We start from the raw sequence: 17,692 nt of genomic DNA on the forward strand, positions 1-17,692 counted from the left end.
ATTTTTCGGAGTCCAAGGAGTGGTTTCCTGTGAAGCTGCTGAAAACAAAACAGAATCCATCTACTGAGATGTCTTACAAAGTTCATTTCGATGCTGTAGCTGGAGCTCTTTCGCATATTGGGCTAAGATGCCGTACGAAAACTCATGTTGGTAGAGGCTCTGGTTCCAGAATGGCAGATCTCGGTGGTGCTAGTGAAGCTCAGATCAGAAGGTTAGGCCGCTGGAACACTCAAGCTATAGAAAAGTGTTATTTGACATCGTTACCACGAGAAGCAATGCGATATTTGACTGGCTTTGAGCCAGGGAGAGGTAGCTTTTTTATTGCTCGTGCATCGATAGAACCACCAGAGAATCTGAAGCGTCAAATATTCCCGCTTGTGGAGGAATGGAAAGAAAATCTCGCCAATGGAACGTGTGAACAAAGCCTTGCTGCTGGTGGATTCTTGGAACTGCTGGAATACTTGAGAGCTGTGATTCTGCAAGATACCGTATTGATGATGGATGTGTTTCCTCGCCATCCCGTGTGGAATCACACGATTTTCAAGTCTGCTGAATTTAAGGCTTTCCGATCAACAGCTATTTGGACTCTTGATGTAACGGGGTTACACGTACAAGTGGCTACAAGCCACTTGTGAATTTAACAGATAGGATATCAGAGCCCCGCTAATATGCATGTCTCTGATTGGTAGAAAGATGCTGTTTTCTACCAATAGGATCTCTGGATAGGTGTAGACCACTCATTGTGGTGGCCACTTCAATGTATCCATTGGTGTGTCTTACACCAAAGAGAGGAAGTATCTGAAACTTTTAACAGATATCTTATCTGTTAAACCATGTGACAAATGTCATGCACAAGGGACAGTTGTCACTTGTGACCGTTGTCATGCACAAGTGACTGTTGTCACTTGTGGGTGTAACCCCGTTACAGTTGCAAACGTCCCGTACTGACGCAATTTGCATGCTGTCGTGCAGCCGGGCTGCACGACGAAGCGCCATGCGATCAAGCCGGGCTTGATATCGCGCGCCCGCAGACAGGGTCTGCCGGCGAAGGGACACATTACCGTGAAGCCGGGCTGCACGAAGGAACATGCGGTCAAGCCGGGCTTGATGCCGTGCGCCCGCGGACAGGGTCCGCAGGCGAACAACTGTCCACGGCCAGGCCTGGACCAGAAGAACAACTGTGCCGAGCCGGGCTCCGCACAACAAGAAGACGGCGCAAGCGGAGAACGCTGCGCAAGTCTCGGTCCGGGACCGAGACGCATCAAGAGCAGTCTGCCGGGCCGACTGAGGCGGTGACGCCGGATATCGAGACGCTAAGCGTCTTGACGCGCACTGATACTGGATTCCAGTATCGTGAGATGGAACTCGCTAGTCCTCCGACGACGGCGTCGGAGTTGACTTCGCTTCCAGCCATGAGCTGGAATCGCTTCACGCACGACTTGCACGATGGACGCATCGAGCAGGTCTGCGTTCTTTCGAACAGCGAAAGAACGGAAAGCGAGAGCGAAGAGCTGAGGCAGCTCTTCATGGGAAGTACCACTGAGAGTGAAGACACTCTCAGTGCGAAGACGAAGCGAGAGCGCTTCGAGGAACAAGGTTGGGACTCGCTGAAGTCGAGTCCCTATTACGAATTATTGAGGGAGTACAAAGACATACTCCCGGAAGAAATTCCTGCGGAGCTTCCGCAGGATAAGGGCATTCAGCACGAGATTGATCTCGTGCCGGGCACGAAGTACTGTGTCACGCGGCAGTGGCCACTGCCGCGAGAGCAGGTAAAAGCGATCGACGACTTCTTTGAAAGTCGTCGCAAAGCAGGACAAGTGCGGGAATCAAAGTCCCCGCACAGTGCTCCGACGTTCTGTGTCAAAAGCCACAGGGCGGATGGCGCATCGTTCATGCCTACAACAAACTGAACGATGCGACGGTACCGGCGCAGACGCCGATACCACGAAATGATGTTATCATCGATTCGATGGCCGGGAGCACCGTTTACAGTGCTCTCGACCTGCGAGATGGATTCTATCAAATCCTAATGCGTGAGAGCGATATCCCTCTCACGGCAGTGAGCACGCCAAGCGGCATGCTCTGGGAATGGTTAGTAATGCCACAGGGGCTTAAGAACGCCCCTGCGACTTTCAACAGGTGCGTGACGCACTTGTTGCGCTCGGTGCGCGACTTCGCGCCGAGCTACTTCGATGATGTATTCATCCGCAGCCAGGCTGTGGACGGGAAGACCGACGTAGAGATGCACAGGGTGCATCTCCGGAAGCTACTTGAGCTTATGCGAAAGCATAAGCTCTACGCGAACCTAAAGAAGTGTATCTTCGGGGCGAGTGAGATACCCGTCCTCGGGTGTCTCGTAGGGAAGAATGGTGTTCGCCCTGACCCGGAAAAGGTCAGAGTGATCAATGAATGGCCAACGCCTTCAAGTGTCAAGGAACTGAGGCAGTTCCTTGGCTTGGCCACGTACTTGTGCAAGTACGTGGAGGATTACGCGGGCAAGATCCGCCCGCTGTCACAACTTCTTAAGAAAGAAGTTGTGCGGAAGTGGACAACCGATTGCCAAAAGGCATTCGATGCAGTCAAGCGGGGCTTGACTGAGGCGCCGATCTTGGCAGTGGCTGACCAAGATCGCCCATTTCACGTAGTGTGCGACGCATCCAACTTCGCGATCGGATGCGCGCTGATGCAGCATGATCACGAGGGCCGTGATCGTGTCGTCTACTACCAATCGCGTCAGCTGAAGCCAGCTGAGCGCAACTATCCGGTGCATGACAAGGAACTCCTTGCCATGAAATACGCACTCGCAAAGTTCCGAGTGTATTTGCTTGGAAGTAGACCGTTTGTGGTCTACACCGACCATGCATCACTGCGCACTGCAGTGAAGTCACCACACATATCACAGAGAATGGCGAGATGGCTCTCATTCTTTGCAGAGTATAACTTCCGGGTCGAATACAAACCCGGAAGATTGAATGTGGTGGCCGACGCGTTATCACGTCGGCCGGACTACGCAGAAGCTGCTGACGTCAATGCCATTGACGCCATGCGATCGAGCAAACCCACAGCGTCTCTGTTGGACGACGTGAAGGCCGCATACGCGCACGACGCGGACGTGAAACTCTTGCTGGCCTATGGCACAACACCTTCTGACAAGGCTCGTCAGAAGTTGCCCAAACACCTTCGTGCGCGTGCACACTGATATCGGGTGCACGACGGACTGCTCCTCTATAATGCAGTCGACGACAACGTGGACCGCGTTGTCGTGCCAAACGACCATGACCTGCGACTCAGGATCATGTACGAATATCATGATGCCCCGACTGCGGGACATCTCGGACGTGAGAAGACATACGTCCTTCTCACGCGCGACTTCTACTGGCACCACCAGTATAAGTGGGTGCGCAAGTACATCCGTGCTTGCGAGGTATGCCAACGCGTAAAGCCTGCGCCATTCGCGCAGGCTCCGTTACAATCACTACCGACTCCGTCGGAGTGTTGGAAGTCCATGTCTTTGGACTTCATCTTTGGTCTTCCCCCGGACAGCGGAGGGAATACCGGTGTTGTGGTCTTCGTCGACCGCTTCAGCAAGATGGTACATCTTGCAGCGGTGCCGGCAGAAGTGACCGCGAAGCAGACGGCCCGTCTGTTCGTCGACATGGTGTTCAAACACCATGGCATGCCGACCGACATCGTGTCGGACAGAGACCCGCGCTTCACAGCGCACCTGTGGCAAGAAGTGTTTACACTTCTTGGGAGCCAACTTTCAATGTCGACTGCGGATCATCCGCAGACGGACGGTCAAACCGAGCGCGTGAATCGCGTGCTCGTCGACATTTTGAGGAGCTATGCTCACTCGTTCCAATACTGGAGCGAGTGCTTATCGATGGCAGAGTTTGCCATCAATAACTCAGTGCATGCCTCGACCGGGCATACACCGTTCTACGTGAATGCCATGCGGCATCCACGTCTACCGAGTTTACTCGGGGTGATGGCTCCCACTTTAAGTGGGGGAGGATCTACGACTGCAATACAGCAGCCGCAGAAAACCGCTGACACTTGCACAGTGTCAGCTGCAACAATGAACCAACCACATGAGTCTGCGCAGGGCGCAGACTCCCCCAACAGCAAGGACAAAGACCACGGGTCTGCGCAGGGCGCAGACACCGCAAAGAACCACGCAGAGGCCGGGCCTCTAGCGGAGTGCGAGCTGAATGACTTCAGCTCGGATACAATCCATTTCATCACCAAAAGACAAGCCGTAATTCGGTTTGTCCAAGACGCAATAGCAGCTTCTGTTGGTCAACAGAAGCTGAACGCAGACAATGCGGGCAGAAGCAACACAAATGAATTCAAGGTTAGTTCATTGGTTTTGTTAGCTACGCAAAACCTGCCTAAACATGCAGTTTCGGACTTCGGGGCAAGCAAGCTTGCTCCGCGCTTCATCGGGCCGATCACTGTGTTGGCACGGCACGGCAACGCATACACGCTAGACATACCGTCTAACATGCGCCTCCATCCGACCTTTTAAGTCGGGCGGTTGAAGCTGTACCTGCAAGCACGAGCCATATAGTTCGGCTGACCCGAAGCCTCGGCAGGAGCCGAGGCAGAAGCAGAGGACTTGGCCTCGGCAATGAGCAGCCTCTCCTCCAGCGCGTCCGCGTGCTGGAGCAACTCCTTTATCTGGGTCCCCAACTCGACCTGGATATTCGAGGCGGTCTGCGAGACCGCCGCGACTTGGCCTTCTGGTTCGTCAGCTCCTGTTTCAGGGCGGCGAACTCAGCGCCCTACAGACGCTCCACGGCGGTCACCCGGTCGTGGAGAGGCGCATACGGATCAGCCCGGGGCTGGTCATACCCGGGGCGTGTTCCCACCCCCGCCACCGCCGATCCGTGACGCCCGCGGCTCAACCCGCTGGATTGTTGAGCGGATTGTTGACCATAGTATCCCGAAAACGAACCCTCAAGGGGCTCGTTTTCGTATTCGTTAGAGAGGATTTCCTCCCCATCAAGATACATGGGAGCCGCGGAACGTCTTGCTGGAGGACGTTCCGGAAATGGTGAGGGCGTACGAGGAGCAGTACGCGCTGGCGTAGCGGAAGTAGTGCGAGCGCTGCGGTCATCGCTAGCGCCCGAACCCTCACGTGCTAAGAACTTAGCACGGAGCTCTTTGAGACTCTCGGGCACACGGAACGACTTGTACCCGTTCAAGTCGCGGTCGCTCAAGCGGACCGCGCCTGGGAAGCACTTCGCGCACTGAAAGCCCTCGGATACAGCGCACGACACATTAGCCTCCTCCGCAGCAACGTGGAGTTGCTCCAACTTTCCACGCTTCGAGTACGTCTCGAAGCGATCACGCGCTTGCTTAATCCAATCACGGTAAGCACTCGGCTTCTTGTTGAAGTTCTCAACAAAAGCGTTCCTACTTTGACAAAGTGCCTGCCATTCGGGCACTTTGCTGCGAGAAGATGTCTTCTTGCTTTGAAACCATCGGAGCTCATGAAAGAGTCCGATGTACTAATCGCGCCTTTGATGCGTTTCCGCATCAAAGTGCAGCTCGGCAGCCACAGCGTCATCTTTGATGGCGCTGCATACGTACAGCGGCACCTCATTCGGAGGCACCGAGTTCCCATACCGGTCCGTGATCTCGGACACGGACGGCATCCACGGATCGCGCGCTGCAGGCGCAGCGCGCGGAGAGCCTTGAGCTTTCAAATCACGCGCTGCTGCAGCAGCGCGCGGAGTACTGAGAGCCCCAGTGGAAGCGAGTGGGGTATCGCTCTCAGTTCGCGAACGCTTCGAACTCGAAGCGTCCGAGCGAAGTATGGCGACGACGTCGCCATACTTCGCCTTTTGGCGTTCGAAGTAGTCGTCGATGGAGAGATGACTCCCCACCGACTTTGAAGTCTTCTTCTCTTGAGGCGCGCTCATCGTTGAATGAGCGCGGATTTCTTCTCCAAACGCGGAGAATTGACGAATGGTCAATTCCGAAGATTGACGTGCGGAGACCCGGCGCGTCTAACCTTAAGGGGGGGATGGTGTAACGGGGTTACACGTACAAGTGGCTACAAGCCACTTGTTAATTTTAACAGATAAGATATCTGTTAAAAGTTTTAGATACTTCCTCACTTTGGTGTAAGTCACACCAATGGATACATTGAAGTGGGCCACCACAATGAGTGGTCCACACCTACCCAAAGATCCTATTGGTAGAAAGCAGCATCTTTCTACCAATCAGAGACATGCATATTAGCGGGGCTCTGACAGCCAGCCGCTGCCAACCCCTTTCATAGATGATAAACAGTTTTTAGCAGATTTAGGAGGAAGATCAATTTACAAACAATACAGTTCTCATTTTACCTTAAACTAGCTACTTGGAGTCTTATCTGATTTAAATTATATTTGTGTATTCAAATATAATTAACCTAAGTAATTACTAAGTACTTACGCTTCCTCATACACGTAGCGCGACGTGTAAGCTAAAGTAGTGGGTCAAGTTAGACCCACTACACTTGATCATATTGAGGACCCTAGTGAACAGCAACTAGAGCGTGCAATGCCGATTCTGAAAGCAAAACTAGATGGAGTGCACCAAGGCGTGAAGCTTTCCCTAGAAGGTATTCGTCGTTCTGTGTTAGCAGTGGAGAGCAAGATGTCTAGCTTATCGAAGGCCATATCACTGCTTACAGCTGGAACAGCTACAGTACAAATCAAGCTAGTCCAGCAGGATGTATCCCAACACGTTTCCACAGATCCAATCTTAAGTAGTCTGGGTGTATCTGCTTCAGAAACACCGAATGTTGAACCGTCCATCAACGCTTCCACCGTTTATAAAATGAGCCGCGGGATTAACACCATCTCTGACGTGTGGAAAGAATGGGATCAAGGTCTCGGCGGTGGAGTATCCGTGAGATCCCTCGAGGATCAGTATGGGGCAAAATGGTGCAGTAGTGAAGGGCGACGTTTTTTTAATCGCCGGAGACGCATTATTAATCTATTCAAGCTAAGGCAAGGAGTTTGCGTTCCGAACAGGAGGTATCACAAGAGGAAGCCGTGAGCTCAGCAATCTCCACTATTGAAGCCGTACGTGTACAACAGCGCAAATCTCTTAATTGGAGTTCTGTGCACGCGGAAGAGCTATCAGTAGAGCTCGGGACAACACTTTCACGACGACCGTGATTCCCAATATGTCGTACCCGTCATTAGGAAGACGTTTTCTACTCGAACAGATTCACCTTAACTCGAACAGATTCACCTTAACTCGAACAGATTCACCTTAACTCGAACGGATTCACCTTAAGTCGAACGGATTCGCCTTAACTCGAACGATGCAAAAACCTCTAACTCGTCATACGTCAAATAGCCGGTTGATCTCCTCTCATCCATCACTTCGGATTCCCCCCTCCAGCCGACAGATCCCTCCAAAGCCGACGATGTTGCGCTCCTGCAATAACCTCACGCTGGAGGAGAAGATAGCCAAGCTACAGCGGCGGAAACAACACCCTGAATGGAGTCTCAAAGTGGCGTCTGAGGAGTTGAATGTCCCCAAAGGATCACTGCACGGATGGAAAAAATGTTTTGGCATCTGCTGGACCAAGAAATTCCTGCTGACGTTGCTCAAAGAAAGCGCAAGAAGAGAGCGGGGCGTCCACACCGATTAGCCCCTTACGAACTACGCGTGCTGGAGTACTATGAGAACTGTATATCATGACGAAAGTGCAGCAACATCGACTTGCAGAAGTACTGCCGTGGAATTGAGGAGTTTGTGAGAGCCAAGTCTGACAGGAGGAATCCTACAAACACTTGTAGATTCAGTGCTGATCACTGCAAATCGTGCATTACCACCTTGCAAATCGAACACACCCTCTCCGAGCAAGCAAACCAGAAGCCCCCCCCCCCTCCCAAAGAAATACGTACAACTTGAGAGAGCCTCACCAACGAGATCACGATAATAATAATGAATACGTATTCGTTTAGAAAGGGCAAACAGTGACTGGCTCTCATTCTGCCCACATCTCCTCCTTCGTCAAAGCAGATAACCGCGAGGCACGCTCCAGTTGAAGTCAAGGCGACGACACCATGAAGGCGAAGGTGCTGGGCGGCGACACGACGGCGAGCTGGGAGAAGGTGAGGACATGAAGTACGCGGACCGCTTCCACGGCCAGCTGGACGATGCCAAGGAGGAAGCACCTGGAACATCCGTGACTTGCTGGACATCGGCGCCGCCAACTCGGCCCAGAAACCTGCTCGGACTTGCTCGGCGGTAACGCTGCCGGCTAGGAGCGCCGTAGCGCCAGGGCAGCGGGACCGGCCACAACCCAAAGGCGGCGGGGCGCAGGATGACTACACGAAGCAATGGACCGCGGCCATGCCCACCCCGACCGGCGTGATCTGGAGGACCGCGGCCAGTATCAGCCAGCGTCGCACAAGCGCTTCAGGCCCACGCCGTCTCTCCCTTCGCGAGCAGGAGCAGAAGGGTGGTGCGATCTTCGATCCTGCCCAAGACTTGCTTGATGCTGGAGTCTAGAGATCAAACAAACACATGCCAAAAGCTAAGGTAATGGTAGCTGTTATTGTTTTGTTATCTACCGTTCTCGCATTCATCTGCTATTATCTCACTCCATCGATAGCGCAGGTTTGTTGTGCGTAGGCCGACCAACACCAGGACCAATGCGCGCGCGCTTCCGCTTGCTCGGTCCTCGGTAGACCACCGTCTCACGACCGGATTTGTCGACGCCACCAACAACCCCTAACGCGTAGAGGAAATGCACGCAGCTGCCTCCCTTGAAGAACGCGCGGCAGGGGCACGTTCGGGCAACAATGTCGACTTCCCATCCAGTGACAGGCATGTCGAGGTGCTCCATCCGCGCAGTTTCGACGCCAAGCTGGGCTGTCACAGGAAGGTCCTCGCGTGAGCGCTTGTCATGTACGTCGTAAATTCTCGGTGCTGGTAGCGCAACCACGTTAATAACTTCCCTCGTTCCCTCGTCTGCTGTGTTACCAAGTAGGTATGCGATGCTATTGCGGTTTGGACGGCATTCACGCAATAGACCAGCTTGCGCAAGATCATTGGCACGCCTCACGAGGCGATCGTCGAACGCCGGAGCGGTCAGGACAGGTAGCGCGCGCACACTCTCAGCCCGGCAAAGGATCAGCAGGCGATCCATTAGCATTCCCACCTTTAGCTTGCGCCGCAGCGTGACGTCACGCTTTAGTGATGCATTGTAGGTTTCGCAAGGGTTGGTGGTGGTGGCGAAACCACTCGGCGTGTGGTAGCACTGCCACCGCCACGACCTTTCGTTTAGCCATACCTTCTTGAAGTAGGCAGCGAATTTCGCTAGCTGCGGCCATTTTCCCCACTCTTCTTGCACCTCAGCTAGTTGGTCATTGTAAGCCCTCTCATCGCGAGCAAAGTGTAGCTCGTGTAGATGACGGTGAACCATCGCTCCCGTCTCAGAGTCTAGTGCCCTTGTCTTCTCGAACACCTTTTTGGCTACATGGAAATAGCACATCAGGACACTGAACGAGCTGGCTTCGCCACCAAACACAGCATGTAGCGCATTCCATTGCGCACTATCGGCATCGCCTATGGCCCACTTGATGCTAAGAGAGTTCCCAGTCACAGATGCAAAGACCCGAGAATGGAGGGATAGCACCTCCCAATATTGCTCTTCTTGTTGCTGCGACACGATGAAAATAGCCAGCAAGTGAAAGCGGCGTGCTTGATCTGAAATTCCGATGACAATGACAGGGTAGCCAGCCTGCGTTAGCTTGTAGGTGGCGTCCAGATGTAGCACAAACGAGCTAGGGTCACGATGCGCTTGGCGGAGTAGCTTCTTCGTACTGATGCCAACCACGAATGGGTTGGCATCGCTACCGTTCCCGACCACCGGCTTGCCTTCTCTATCTGTGCGCCAAGAGAAGGTAAACGCTTCGTTTTCCTCCTCTTAGCCCGTAAAACCTGCGCTCCGCGCTTTGGCGCGAACAGCCGCCATCAGGTCGCTACCCCCTAGTTGCTTCGCAACGTAGTGGTGCACAAAGCGCTGCACCACTGACAGCGATGGCGCGCTCGGCCCGTCGAGGTTGTAGCGCTGTAGAAGTGAGTGCCAAATTCGTGCTGGTCGTAGCCCTTGTCGCGCCCAGTCGCGCGCAGCTTGCTTCATCGGTTGCGTCAAGCGAGCTGGTGCTGGCGCACGGACTGGTGTCACATGCGCGTGGAGCTCGTCCAGGTTCACCACATCCAGCAGCTGGCACTACCGAACTCGGCCGCGCCAAGGGCATGGCAAGGCGGGCAAGGAAGTGGCACAAGCAGCGCAACCACATTGCAGCCGCTGCGCGCGCATGGCGTGCGGGGAGGCGTCACTGCAAATGCAGCACTGCCCCACGTCGCTCCTGGCCATGGTGAATCTCTTGAGCGTCTCGAGCAGCATGTCCGCATCGGCGCGGAACAGCCCGACGGCGAGGTTGTTCCAGAGGAGGTGGCGAGGCATGGGGAGCAAAGGCGGTGGGGAGCGGGGGGGTGCGAACTAGATGGTAGATTCGATTCTGCCAGATTTTTCGAGGGAGTAGTGTATCTATTGGTTAAAAGTAGGCCCTCAGCCATCATTTGATTGGTTCAAAGTGGTTCGCCGTGTGAATGAGGACTTAGTGGTGGAGGCGGTAAATTAATGGCTGCTGCGGGTTCGTTGTAGTGCAAATCGTCAGTTTATCGTGAGGGCAGAGGACTTTGTGGTGTTAATGTACTGTTTCAGTGCTCGTGGCATAAATTATTGTGGAAAAGGCAGGTCCTCGTCTGACAGCGGCCAAAAGACATGGGTTCAACGATTTGTTGTGAGATACAAGGCTATTGTTGCAGCGCGGGTCAAGGAAACAAAAGCAGCTGAAAAGGCTGCTGCAGACGCAACGGCTGCTGAGAATGCAGAGGATGTGGAGGCTGCAGAGACCAGAACACGTACACTGACAGGCAGTAGTGACAATGGAGCGGGTGGTGACAGTGCTGAGGGTAGTAGTGACGCTGCTAAGGGTGGTGGTGACAGTGACAGCAGTGGTGACTGTGATGACAGTGATAGCAGTGATAGCAGTGAATGTGAACCTGACGAAACTAGTGGTAGCAGGAAAATTGATCAAGTTGATGAGCCTGAAAGTCGGCCGCCAGCGGCCGACAGTGAGAGCGACGTGGAGATGCTGGACAGTGATGTGGGTATTCAAAAGGGTGGTATTGCGGCTGCTATCGCAAAAAAAATACGCAAAGTGCTACAATGCAACGTTTTTTTCGAACGCGTTATCCGAGCTACGCCCCACTTGTTGTGTGGACAGATCCACAGACAAAGTATACGCTACATGTATTCATGGACGACTCCGATAGTCTTCTGAATAGTACGTCGACTACTGGAAACGCAATTGACTATTACATCTACAGGTATATGATTAATAAACCAGGCATTGTTTGCGCGTTTGGAACTGCTGTATTCGCTGAAATGGAACTGGCATTTACTTTTCGGGGACGCGGCAAGAAAAAAGCAATTGTGCTCTAGTCGTTGATGGAGGATTTTGATTGGTCTGCATATCGATATGTTCTCATCCCGCTTTCAGGCAGAAATCACTGGAGTTTTCTAATTGGTGAGAATGCAGCAGAAAATGGGCATTGCAAGATGTATCATGTTGATTCTCTGAAAGGCACACACAATTTTGATTACGTTTTTCAGGTATTCAAGTGGTTTCTCAGTCGCCGCTTGGCTTATAATACAAACCTCCCTGTTGCAGGATTTGAAGCTACAACCTACGCGTACCAGACAAAGCCGCAGCAAACTAATTCGCTTGATTGCGGTATCTATCTCTTGCACTACATGGACACTATTGCAAGTTTGATTTCTGAGCTTGTGCCTGCATCCATTGTGGACGACATCACGTCTTGGACAACCCGCGGTAGGTTTAATGCGACGAAGGCCGAGCAGTATCGCGCTCTTCTCCACCAGCGACTTCACGAGGACATGAAACCACGGTAGTTTGCTTTCTTTTTCCTCTGTTCGAGTTAATATGAATCTGTTCGAGTTAATATGAATCTCCCCTCGATTGGATAAAATTTATGAAAAAAGATATTTGCCTCGCGTCTTTTCCGCCTTACAAATCATCTTAGGACCGAGACCCACACTAAGCCAGGGTAGATAACCCCTCATTATCTCGCCAGCAAACACGGCCTAACAGTTTGAACAGGGACGCCGACATGTCAAACGAGCTGTGCAACGCCAACAGGTCAGTAGTGCTGGAACAACAGGTATTATGTTTTCCCTTTGTTAGAGCTTGTCTGTGACCGCGTCCACGCCGCGTAAGCTACGAGAAATAAACAAACCGAGGCAGGGCGTAGTTTCGTTTCATCTGCTTCTTCAAATTTGGTAACGAAATTTCAGAGCTTCTGCGCAAGACTTTGTAATACTGAACATCATACCGTTGCCTGATTAAAGTGTACACTGATAGTCGTGCTCGGGTTCTCTACTGGTGGCCGCTCAACCCACGACCCATCAGAGCGGTCGCACTTGTCAATCAAAAGATTTCTCTTGAGGCCGCCATGGCGTTCAAGCCGCTGTTGCAGCTGCTCATCGTGGTGCTGGTGCTGGTGACAGCGTCACTCACACCGACCCATGCAGCTTCGGCTACGCGCGTCGTAGTGCCGGATATTGCGGGCATGATCTACCCGTTGTCTGCCGTCAGTAGCCACGTGCAGTTCGGAGATCCCACTTCGTCGTCCCCAAGTGCCTACGAGTTTGTCGCGCCAACGGAAGATTCCGTTGTCTGCACCGACGCGCGGCTGTGTCTTAAGTTGCGGATTTCGTCCGAGTTTCTCCTGGATCCGTTCTTCCTGAGTCGCTACGACACCAACACCCCGTTAGTCTCCGCCACCTTCGACGGATACGACTCCAACGACATCTTACCGTTGATTCCGGGGACAACGGGGGATAATGCGGAGGCGACGGTGTGGTGGTTCCAGACCAACTCGAGTGCGGCGGATGTCGGGGCTTCCGTGACCTCTTCACCGCCCGTGATTGATCTGCTGCTGCGTCTTCGACAACGCAGTCAACGACTGTCCGCTCGAGATCAACTGCTCGTGCAGCTGCGTATTGAGATGGTGGACTCAAGCACTACGACCAGCGCTGTCCAAGCGTACGGGGTGTATGGCAACCAACTCGTGAAGCAGAGCACGCGTCGGGTCGACTCCAACGTCGTTCAAGTGGATCTCGCCATCACGAAGAACAGTGAAAAGCGCGATGTGGATTTGTCCGATGCGTATCCTCTGCTAGAGAACTCCACGTGGGAGAACACGACCGACTTTGGAGCTTCGTGCGACGATTGTCTTGCGTTTCTCGATTCGTGTGGGGATATTGAAGTATGCAACACGGAGGTGATGCCTTGCTTGCTGTCGAAATTGGAGGTAATGGCTAGCGGTGGTGCGGATACTGGAAGTTACAGCGGTAGTCAAGGCGTGAACGCTGGGGATATTGGAAGTTATAGTGGAAGTGACGCAATGAAGGAAGTGGAAGCTGGGAGCTTCGACGACAACGGTGGCGAAAGTGGAGCTTATGATGTTGATGCATGGTACGCTGACTTTCTCAGTGGGAGCGGCAGTAAGAGTCTGGGGGAGAGTGCTACAGCGAGCTATAGCGCAAGCGGTAGTTCTGGTGTGGACTCCGGATCCGAGGATTCAAGTGGTTCAACCGGGGCTTTAGGATCTGACAGCACAAATCAAATCGACTTACTGTGGCCGTTAGCTTCGTGTGTTGCCGACCTCCCGGCGGCAGTGTGGTTTCCCATTAGACAGGCAATTTTTTGTGTCGCACGCTCCAAATGCGCGCTTGGGAGGGTCCTAGGCAATGCTGCAGGGGAAGAATACCCTACCACTATAACGATGACAAACGGGTCGCTGAAGTTTCACGCGACTCCTGCAATTAGCGGGACCAACAACGTGAACCTTACAATAGTGACGAAAGATATTCGATCGGGTGTGACTGACCAGCAGACGTTTGAGTACATGGCGTCGGCGTCCTACTTGGGAATGTTCTTGAGAGCATTTGTGCTGAACCAAGCTGCGGACGTTTCAGTTCTGGTCGAACCCTCTGCTACCGATCCAAGCGCATTGGAAGTGTCACTGACATACTTCAACGCGTTGATGCTGAGGTCGGTGGATTTCTACACAACGGTGGGGAATCTCAGCGTAATTGATGAGTCTCCTGCGCGAGCGTTTATTGACTATGCAGCTTCATCGTCTCGACCAAACCTTGATATAATTTTGGAGGAGCTTCGAGTACGCGTCAATCCATCTGACGATACCTGGATACTGTCTCTAGACTGCTTGTCATGCAGCACACAGCTCTTCGGATGCTCTGCTTACGAAATTACCAGAAAATTGTGCAACTATAACTCGATGAAGAGCGCATTTGGACAGTGCATTCGGCAGCAGGTGCCGCCTGCCCTTTTTGAGGGGATTATGAAAGGAAGTTTCAGCTCGAGGCCTATCAGCAACGAGCTTTACCGATGTCTTCCTGAAGGTTCATCTACGACTAACGCGGATGCGCTAGGCTTGTTAAGTGCATTGTCTTGTTTTGCAGAAACACGATGTCCGTTTGGTCCCATTGCGCTGGTGCAGAGAACGCAAGCGGTAGTGCTGGAAACGACGTCGTATATCCAGTTGCTGCGAATTTCGCCCCGCTCGTCCACTGTGCCTAGCATACTTATTTCGTTTAATCTAGGCGAGCTTCTGGTCGGGAGTACCGAACCCATCAACTCTACTTGGTCCGAGCTTGAGATCGAAGCGGTCATTAAAGAAGCGGTGGGTTTAGATGTGTCCGTGAGCTCTTTGAGCGGAAACGGCGAATGGACACTGGAGATTATCTACCACAATGTTTTCTTGCCAGCGGATTCGTTTGTCGTGGTCGCAGCGGTGGATGATACTTCTGTAGAATTTGCTACGATAAAGCAGGTTATTATGGAAGGCGGTGAGGCTCAGCTTCGAACGGTGCCGCGCAACAAATCTACAATATTCATGCAGTCTGAGATCGAGCCAATTGGCCCCTCTGGAACGCTACTATCGGACGATGCGTGCCGCAAGTGTGCGTCAGCAATGAAAAGATGCCAGGACAGCTTAGTTTGTTCATCCTTTTCACGAGAAATACTCGCACCGTCTCTGTATTCTATCGATATCACTCAAGCAAAAGTCTTGTCGGATAGCCCTGGGGGGAAGACGTATGAATTCGATCTCGTACCAACGCTTCAAGCCACTTTACCCGAGAGTTTTGACGCCTGGGATGCACTAGCTGCCGAATTGTATTGTTTTGCAGATGTAAAGTGCGATTTGGAATATGAAGGCGTGGCCGAAGCCTCCACTGGAAACCACCTCCCGATATATCTAAGCCTAGACAGCATTTTTGTCAACTTGTCGGTGCGCACATATCCTGACACGCAATGGACTGCAACTACACAAAATCACAAGTTCATGTATACACCTGGTTCTGACGTCGTCTCTGCTGTTGCTGCAGCCGATGCGTTTTTGGGTTGGGTGGAGATAACGATAAGCGAAACACTGCCCGAAGCCACCGTATTGCACTTAGGAAATTGGACAGTGGAAAGTACAGGGGCTGCTGTTGGTGTTATTGCGATCTATGGGCAGTTTGACGAGCTCATTAATCGATATGTGATGGCACCTTTATCGGGACTACCGTCGTTTTCTACTATTTCTACGAATGCGCCAAATCTCCCAGCAGCCGGAATAAACACGACGCCGTGGAGTTTATCGCTGACTTCAGTTGGCAGCAAGCCTCAATACAGCAAGTTCTTGGACCTCCTGCTAGGCTACGGTATCGCCGGCACCACCGCGTCGACACCCACACCGGCTTCAACAATTGCTTCTCCATCTCACGAAATGGGCTCGAACGATACATGTCGGCGCTGCGGTTCAATTCTTGCTGAATGCCAGAATGACGCCGCGTGCGTCTCGTTCTCCCAGTATTCAGTGATTCCTCTGCTGCAAGACGCACAGCTGGCTATTACCACAGAGATATTGAACGACTACGGAGCAGCGTCCTTCAGAGCTGACCTGTATCCGATACTGTTACCGTTGAGTTCCAGTGTGAATAACACGCCGGCAGCCTGGGATTTGGTGGCCGCCGAACTCTACTGCCTCGCGTACGACACGTGCAAGGTAGAATACAGCGATGTCTGCGTCTCATTTAGGGGCACTGACTCGTGTCCCGGAGTGGATATGGATTTGGCTCGCTCATCTGTCGACGTGCGGTTGCTAACGTACGCAGACACGGAATGGGATATGACAATTAATGGCAACGTGTATTCCTATATACCCGACGAAACAGGCCTGGAAATTGAGGACGAAGCCCAACGACTTCAAGCCTGGTTTGAGGCGCTGAATGACGACGAATCTTTGCCACTTGAGATACAAGTGATTCAACAGGAGGCCGATTCGGATACACGCAGCGCCACGTTCAATATTCGCTTCCTAGGGACGTACATCGACGAGTTGTACCAGTACGCGATCGTGAATCCGACAATGATCCCCAGCTTCGCCGTAGCTGCTGGAACTACGGACGGTTCTGTCGGGTCTGCCCAAGGATATGTCACACTTCCCGAACTTGTGGTTTATTCCGACCTCCTCAAGCCGCAGTATAGCAAGCTGATCAACTTGCTATCTCACGGTATTGCGGGGGCTACGACGAGCTCAGCGCCATCGCCGACGCCGACCTCGGCTTCGACAACAATATCCGCTGATGATCCGTGTCGTCAGAACTGCCAACACGCCATCGATTCGTGCCGGGCCGACGCGGATTGCTTGACTTTCCAAACCTCGCTCGCTTCGCTCTTGGGCAGCACCTCAATGGAACTGAGTGTGCGACCTCAAAACGACTACGGCGCGGCCCGCGTCGCCCTGAACATGAGCTCGGTGTTGAATTCCTCCGTGTCCGCTCCGTCTGGCACTGCTCCCCCACGTGAACACTGGGATGCCTTCGCGCTGGAGATCGCGTGCTTCAACGCAACGAGCAACTGCGACCTGGAGTACGACGACGTGGTGTCGCCGTTCTCGGGAAGCCACGTGATGACCTCGTTGACCATCGAGGACGTGTCGGCCTCCGTCTCGATCCGCTCGTACCCGGACACTGCATGGATCATGTGGCTGGGTGTGTGGGGTCTGTGGTACACCCCAGACTATTCCCTGTCGCCGTACAACGCTACCGTCAGGCTGAGCGCGTGGATCAAGGCGGAACTCGGCGCATACCCGTTCTTCCTGACTGTCGAGCAGAAAGCCCTGCAGATGGACTCCGTGTCCGGCAGCGGCGTGATAACCCTCAGTATCAGCGCTCTAGCGACCGACACGACGTTCGGCGACGCGTGGCTGGCGCCCCCGTGGCTGATCCCTCGCTTCGAGGTGTTGTCGGGCACTGCGGGAGGTGGCGACACGGGGCTCCCACCGGCGGAGGCCAACGCCTCCCTCTGGGACGTCGCCGTAGTGAGCATCGGGCAGCTGCCGCAGTTCTCCAAGCTGCTGAACATCCTCGAGTCCGGGCTGGACAGGTGAGCGAGCGCAGCAATCAGGGCAACTTCAACTTGACCAGGTTACATGGGGTACATATGGCTACACAATACAGGTTACGTTTGGGTTACATCTGGTTACAGTCTCCATTTGTCGATCCGAG

At 53.2% G+C, this 17,692-nt stretch overlaps 1 protein-coding gene across 2 annotated transcripts; it reads left to right on the forward strand.

Annotated features, from left to right (window-relative positions):
• Positions 1-12,564: 12,564 nt before the first annotated feature.
• Positions 12,565-17,574, forward strand: IUM83_05061 (uncharacterized protein; the record flags this gene model as incomplete). Of its 2 annotated transcripts, XM_067929173.1 has the most annotated exons (2): positions 12,565-13,589; positions 16,116-17,574. In XM_067929173.1, 2 exons carry the CDS (start codon positions 12,565-12,567, stop codon positions 17,572-17,574), a joined length of 2,484 nt encoding a protein of 827 aa, XP_067794773.1. The 2 variants fall into 2 exon arrangements, with proteins under 2 accessions (XP_067794773.1, XP_067794772.1); XM_067929174.1 differs by lacking the exon at positions 12,565-13,589 and having other exon boundaries at positions 16,249-17,574.
• Positions 17,575-17,692: the final 118 nt, after the last annotated feature.

This window comes from Phytophthora cinnamomi (genome assembly GCF_018691715.1).
Source record: "Phytophthora cinnamomi strain GKB4 chromosome Unknown Contig23, whole genome shotgun sequence".
Lineage (NCBI taxonomy): Eukaryota > Oomycota > Peronosporomycetes > Peronosporales > Peronosporaceae > Phytophthora > Phytophthora cinnamomi.